Source organism: Pseudophryne corroboree, assembly GCF_028390025.1.
Source record: "Pseudophryne corroboree isolate aPseCor3 chromosome 3 unlocalized genomic scaffold, aPseCor3.hap2 SUPER_3_unloc_26, whole genome shotgun sequence".
Classification (NCBI taxonomy): domain Eukaryota; kingdom Metazoa; phylum Chordata; class Amphibia; order Anura; family Myobatrachidae; genus Pseudophryne; species Pseudophryne corroboree.
In genome coordinates this window covers 1072623-1078622 of record NW_026967515.1, presented here as the reverse complement: position 1 = coordinate 1078622, position 6000 = coordinate 1072623, and the positions used below count along the sequence as shown (strand labels likewise).

At 44.8% G+C, this 6000-nt stretch overlaps 1 protein-coding gene across 1 annotated transcript in view; it reads right to left on the bottom strand.

The window, feature by feature from the left end:
• Positions 1-1789: 1789 nt before the first annotated feature.
• Positions 1790-6000, bottom strand: part of LOC134983842 (oocyte zinc finger protein XlCOF6-like) — a 79985-nt gene continuing 75774 nt past the window's right edge. The window contains exon 6 of the mRNA XM_063949465.1: positions 1790-3727. Within this exon, the coding sequence (XP_063805535.1) occupies positions 3024-3727 (704 nt within the window). The 3' untranslated portion in view covers positions 1790-3023. The remainder of the gene's footprint in view (positions 3728-6000) is intronic.

Genomic DNA, 6000 nt, shown 5'->3' with positions numbered 1-6000 from the left:
GTCATCCCCGAGGATTTGGGCAAGTCCACCACATTTGATAAATAAAACCTGTGTTTTAAATTCCTTTTATATTTCACTTGCTTATATCAATTAGTGCTCTACCCATATACCCATACATAGGTAGTGCTGGTATATAAATTATTTTATATCTTTCATTCTTTTTTGTCTTTCAGGCTGACAATCACTTGCCTTATGTCATGCCTATTGAAAAATCTATATTAAATAAAAATAATAAGTTATGTTTTAATTTATTCATGAAACAAAGAAAAAAGAGTGTGCCACACATTAAGGCTTCTTTAGATATAAGCCCAAAAGCGTTTTTTTCTAAACCCCCTAACCAGTCATTGCAATTTGCTTAATGGCGCACCTCCAACCAGATTAGCTAATCTTTGGTATTAACACTTTCGGATTATTCCCTCTATCGGTTGGTTCATACATAGAAGGATCATAAAACAATTATCATTTGGGCCTGTGCATAGTCCCTCAGACTTAACGTCTTCCCTGGAAATACTTGTGGATGGAGCCCTTCATTCGCTTTGCCAGGATTTAAGGGTGGTCAATCTGTTGAAATCAGAGCACTACATTTTGGCCACCGTGCTCGATCCTAGGTGTAAAGCCTACGTTGTATCTCTCTTTCCGGACACAAGTCTGCAGAGGTGGAAAGACCTGCTGGTAAGAAAATTGTCAGCTCAAGCGGAACGTGACCCGTCAACAGCTCCTCCTTCATTTTCTCCAGCAACTGGGGCTGCGAGGAAAAGGATAACATTTCCGAGCCCACCCGCTGGACACAAAAGAGTAACAATACAAGTGACACAGTAACAGGAAATTGTTTCTGTCACCATAGCGACAATTATCTGGAAATAAGATAATACACAGACACATAAAAAGACTCAATGGAAATCTTTTGTTTTTAAAGAACTTTATTTCATATCTTTAATACAGATTTTTCTCTATATTTTAAACTTAAATAATACTTTACTCTGCACAACATGGATAAAATATCCTTTAAAAGCACAGAAACAATTCAAGTTACATTATAGTATTGCAGGTAAGTAAAACAGATACACATCAGGAGAGTCAAAACCCTATGGGGGTCATTCAGACCCAGCCGCAATAGTGGCCCGCAGCAGTTTACTGGTGGTGGCAAAATGCACATGCGCAGCAGGCGCGCAGACACACTCATTGTGGCTGCATCCCTGAGGGGTGAACGCGGGCGGGCCGGGATTATTTTCCAGGGGCTGCGTGATGTCACATCTGCGTTCATCTCTGATTAACCCCCTATAAGCTTCCAGAGTGCACCTCATATCTCATCTTTTCCAAGTTACTACAAATGATATGAGATCGGTAGCAGCACTACTTTCAGGATTATTATACAGAACACACATAAAGGCTGACACAGCAAATAACAGTAACACATACAAGGGATTAATTAGAAATAAGGAAGCAGAATCATCATTAAATCTAATTATCAACTGGTTCTGTGTGGGACCCATACACCTCTTTACTGCCTCCAGCAGCCCCTGGTGCTGCACTGCGGCCATTCACCCTGTCTCCCCCCAGTACTGCCACCCACCCTGTCTCCCCCCCACTACTGCCACCCGCTCTGTTTCCCTCTACTACTGCCTCCCACCCTGTCTCCCCCCCTACTGCCACCCATCTCCCCCACTACTGCCACCTGCCCCGTCTCCCCACACTACTGCCACCACCCTCTCGTTCCACTACTTCCACCCCACTGTCTCCCCCCACTACTGCCACCCACCCTGTCTCCTCCCCACTAGTCACCACCCTGTCTCCCCCCACTTCTGTCACTGACGAGTCTCCCCACTACTGCAACTGCCCTGTCTACCCCCAACTGCATCCGCTCTGTCTCCCACTACTGCCACTGCCCTGTCTCTCTCCACTACTGCTACCGCCCTTCTCCCTCAAAACTGCCACTGCAGTCTCTCCCCCACAACTGCATCAGCCCCGTCTCCCTCCACTACTGCCACCGCCATCTCCCCCCACTACTGCCACTGCCCCGTCTCTGCCCACAACTGCCATTGCCCTGTCTCCCCTCTTACACCTTAGCGCTGCTTGAGGACAATATTACATACAGACAGTGCCTCCGGCAGCCCCTACTACAGCACTAGTGTCACCACCCTGTCTCACCCCTGACCTCTCAGCACTGCTTGAGGATTCTTGGTACTGCTGGTAACAGTCCTACATCTGCAGGTGGAAGTAACTGGGCAGTAAGGAGGCAGAAGCTGCTTCTGGTACCATGGATCCTGGTCATGTAGGATTGGGAGAGTCAGTGAGATTATGTAAGAGTAACCATCTTACAGGCAGCCGGTGGTGGGAGCAGAGAATGGGTGTTATGTGGCAGGAACAAGCTGGTTAGGTAACAGCTTGGCTGCTGCATTCTGTACAAGCTACAAGCGGTGCAATTCTATTGCTGGGAGACCCAGGTAGAGGACATTGCAGTAGTCTATGTGTGATGATACAAGTGCATGTATGACTGTAGGTAGATCTTCTGAGGGAATAAAGTGCTGGAGTCTGGCTATGTTCCTCAGATGAGGATCTGATTGTGGCAGATACTGATGTCTAAGTGTCACTCCACCATCCAGGACACCAAGATTCCGCACATGATCAGCATTTTGTAACTCTGAACCCCCAAGCGTAAGTCTGGTTGGTTTGCAAAGCTGAACTGTAGCCCTGCCCTTTGGTGGTGAGCTTAAAGACCTGTTTCACCAGGACTGAATCACAGCCAACTGGTATCACCCATACCTGGAGCTCAGCTAGACAACCATTTAGGATTGGTACTGGGTTCTCAGTACCCAGAGCAAAAGACAGGTCATCTGCATAGCAGTGGTAGATGAGGGCATGACATCTGATTATTTCACCCAGTGGTAGCATGTATATTGCAAAAAGCATAGGAGATAGAATAAGAACCTTGAAGAACAACGCATGGCAATGATAAGTATACTCCAGAAGATTAAAATAGTTCCTCACCTGAGTGATGTCTATTGTGTGCAACAAGAGCTGCTTTATTTCTCAGAGTATAGAAATGGCCTCTCACCTGTGTGACTTTGCTGATGTCTAACAAGTTGTGATTTGTGTGCAAAACATTTCCCACACTCAGAACATGCAAATGGGTTCTCACCTGTGTGACTTCTGTGATGTATAACAAGATGTGATTTGTGTGCAAAACCTTTCCCACACTCAGAACATAGAAATAGCCTCTCACCTGTGTGAGTTTCCTGATGAGTAACAAGATATGATTTCCGTGTAAAACATTTCCCACACTCAGAACATGGAAATGGCTTCTCACCTGTGTGACTTCTCTGATGTTGAACAATATCTGATTTGTTTGCAAAACATTTCCCACACTCAGAGCATAGAAATGGCTTCTCACCTGTGTGAGTTCGCTGATGAGTAACCAGATATGATTTCCGTGTAAAACATTTCCCACACTCAGAACATGGAAATGGCTTCTCACCTGTGTGAGTTCTCTGATGATTAACAAGATCTGATTTGTGTGCAAAACATTTCCCACACTCAGAACATGGAAATGCCTTCTCACCTGTGTGAGTTCTCTGATGTCTAGCAAGATCTGATTTGTTTGAAAAACATTTCCCACACTCAGAGCATAGAAATGGCTTCTCACCTGTGTGAGTTCGCTGATGTGTAACAAGATGTGATTTCAGTGTAAAACATTTCCCACACTCAGAACATGGAAATGGCCTCTCACCTGTGTGACTTCTCTGATGTTTAACAAGATATGATTTGTATGTAAAACATTTCCAACACTCAGAACATATCAGTGGCCTTTCACCTGCCTTACCTGTATGTGGGTTAATATGCTTTGTGTTTTGTGTAAAACATTTGGCATCTATAGAACACGGAAACACTGTATCTACTGTCAGAGCTGTAACAGATGCACCAATATTAGAGTGATCAGGAGAACATTTCCCAGGATCAGAGGGACCAGCTGATAGAGCTGGATGTATAATTGGGGTAATGGGGTTATCTCCTGGAGAATCCTGTCTGCTGTCATTATCTTTTATGTCACAATCCGGGGATAACATTAGATGTCCTTCTGAGATATTCCTGCTTGTGTGTCCATCTGCTGGAAATAAAATACATTATGGAAATGTGACATTTTCTGTAACAATATTAATCTTGTAAACAATAGGAGAAGACGACTCTCTGGGACACTTAATTGTAAATGTCATAACTTTTTATGAAGGTTTTATAATATTGTGTCTCAGACTATCATTGTGTCCACCCTCCTGAGAACACTCACAATAACAAATGTAATATTATAATAAGACTTAGATAATAGGATTTTAATACCTATCGGTAATCCTTTACTCTTAATCCGTAGAGGATGCTGGGGTAACCATAAGAACCATGGGGTATGGACAGGATCCGCAGGAGACATGGGCACTTTAAGACTTTGAAAGGGTGTGAACTGGCTCCTCCCTCTATGACCCTCCTCCAGACTCTAGTTATAGGAACTGTGCCCAGGGAGATGGACATTTCGAGGAAAGGAATTATTGTTAAACTAAGGTGAGATACCTACCAGCTAACACCGCAAACACGCCACACAACATGGCATTCAACAGAACACAAGCCAACGGCATGAATAATAGCAGCAACATGCTGACAATAAACATAACACAACCTGTGTGTAACCATAACTAATAACTGCAGATACAGTACGCACTGGGATGGGCGCCCAGCATCCTCTATGGACTAAGAGAAAAGGATTTACCGGTAGGTATTAAAATCCTATTTTCTCATACGTCCTAGAGGATGCTGGGGTAACCATAGGAACCATGGGGTTATACCATAGCTCTAGAACTGACAGGAGAGTGCAGATGACTCTGCAGCACTGATTGACCAAACATGAGGTCCTCCTCAACCAGGGTATCAAACTTGCAAAACTTAGCAAAAGTGTTTGAACTCGACCAAGTAGCTGCTCGGCAAAGTATTAACGCCGAGACCCTCTGGGCAGCCGCCCAGGACTCCCCCACCTTCCTGGTAGAATGGGTCTTCACCGATTTTGATAATGGCAATCCAGCCGTAGAATGAGCTTGCTGAATCGTAGCACAAATCCAGCAAGCTATAGTCTGTTTGGAAGCAGGAGCCCCAATCTTGTTGGGATCATACAGGACAAACAGAGCCTCCATTTTCCTAATCTGAGCCAGTCTGGTGACATCAATTTTTAAAGCTCTGACCACATCGAGAGACTTCGACTCCACTAAGACGTCAGTAGCCACTGGCACCACAATAGGTTGGTTCATGTGGAATGACAACACCACCTTAGGCAGAAATTGACGAGTCCTCAACTCTGCTCTATCAAATAAGGGCTCTTGTGAGACAAGGCCCCTAACTCCGATACCCGCCTTGCGGATGCCAAGGCCAACAGCATGACCACTTTCCAAGTGACAAATTTCAACTCTACCTTCTGTAAAGGTTCAAACCAATGTGATTGAAGGAACTGCAACACCACGTTAAGATCCCATGGTGCCACTGGGGGCACAAATGGAGGTTGGATGTGCAACACGCCTTTTACGAAAGTCTGAACTTCTGGAAGGGAGGCAAATTATTTTTGAAAGAAAACCGATAAGGCTGAAATCTGTACTTTCATTGAGCCCAACTTTAAGCCCGCATCCACACCTGCTTGTAGAAAATGGAGAAAACATCCTAACTGAAATTCTTACGTAGAAGCCTTCTTGGATTCACACCAAGACACATATTTTCTCCAAATATGGTGGTAATGTTTAGACGTTACCCCTTCTCTAGCCTAAAGAATTGTGGGAATGACTTCACAGGGAATACCCTTTTGGGCTAGGATCCGGCGTTTAACCACCACGCCGTCAAACATAGCCACGGTAAGTCTTGATACACGCACGGCCCCTGCTGTAACAGATCCTCTCGTAGAGGAAGAGGTCGAGGATCTCCTATGAGTAATTCCTGAAGATCTGGATACCAAACCCTCCTTGGCCAGTCTGGAAC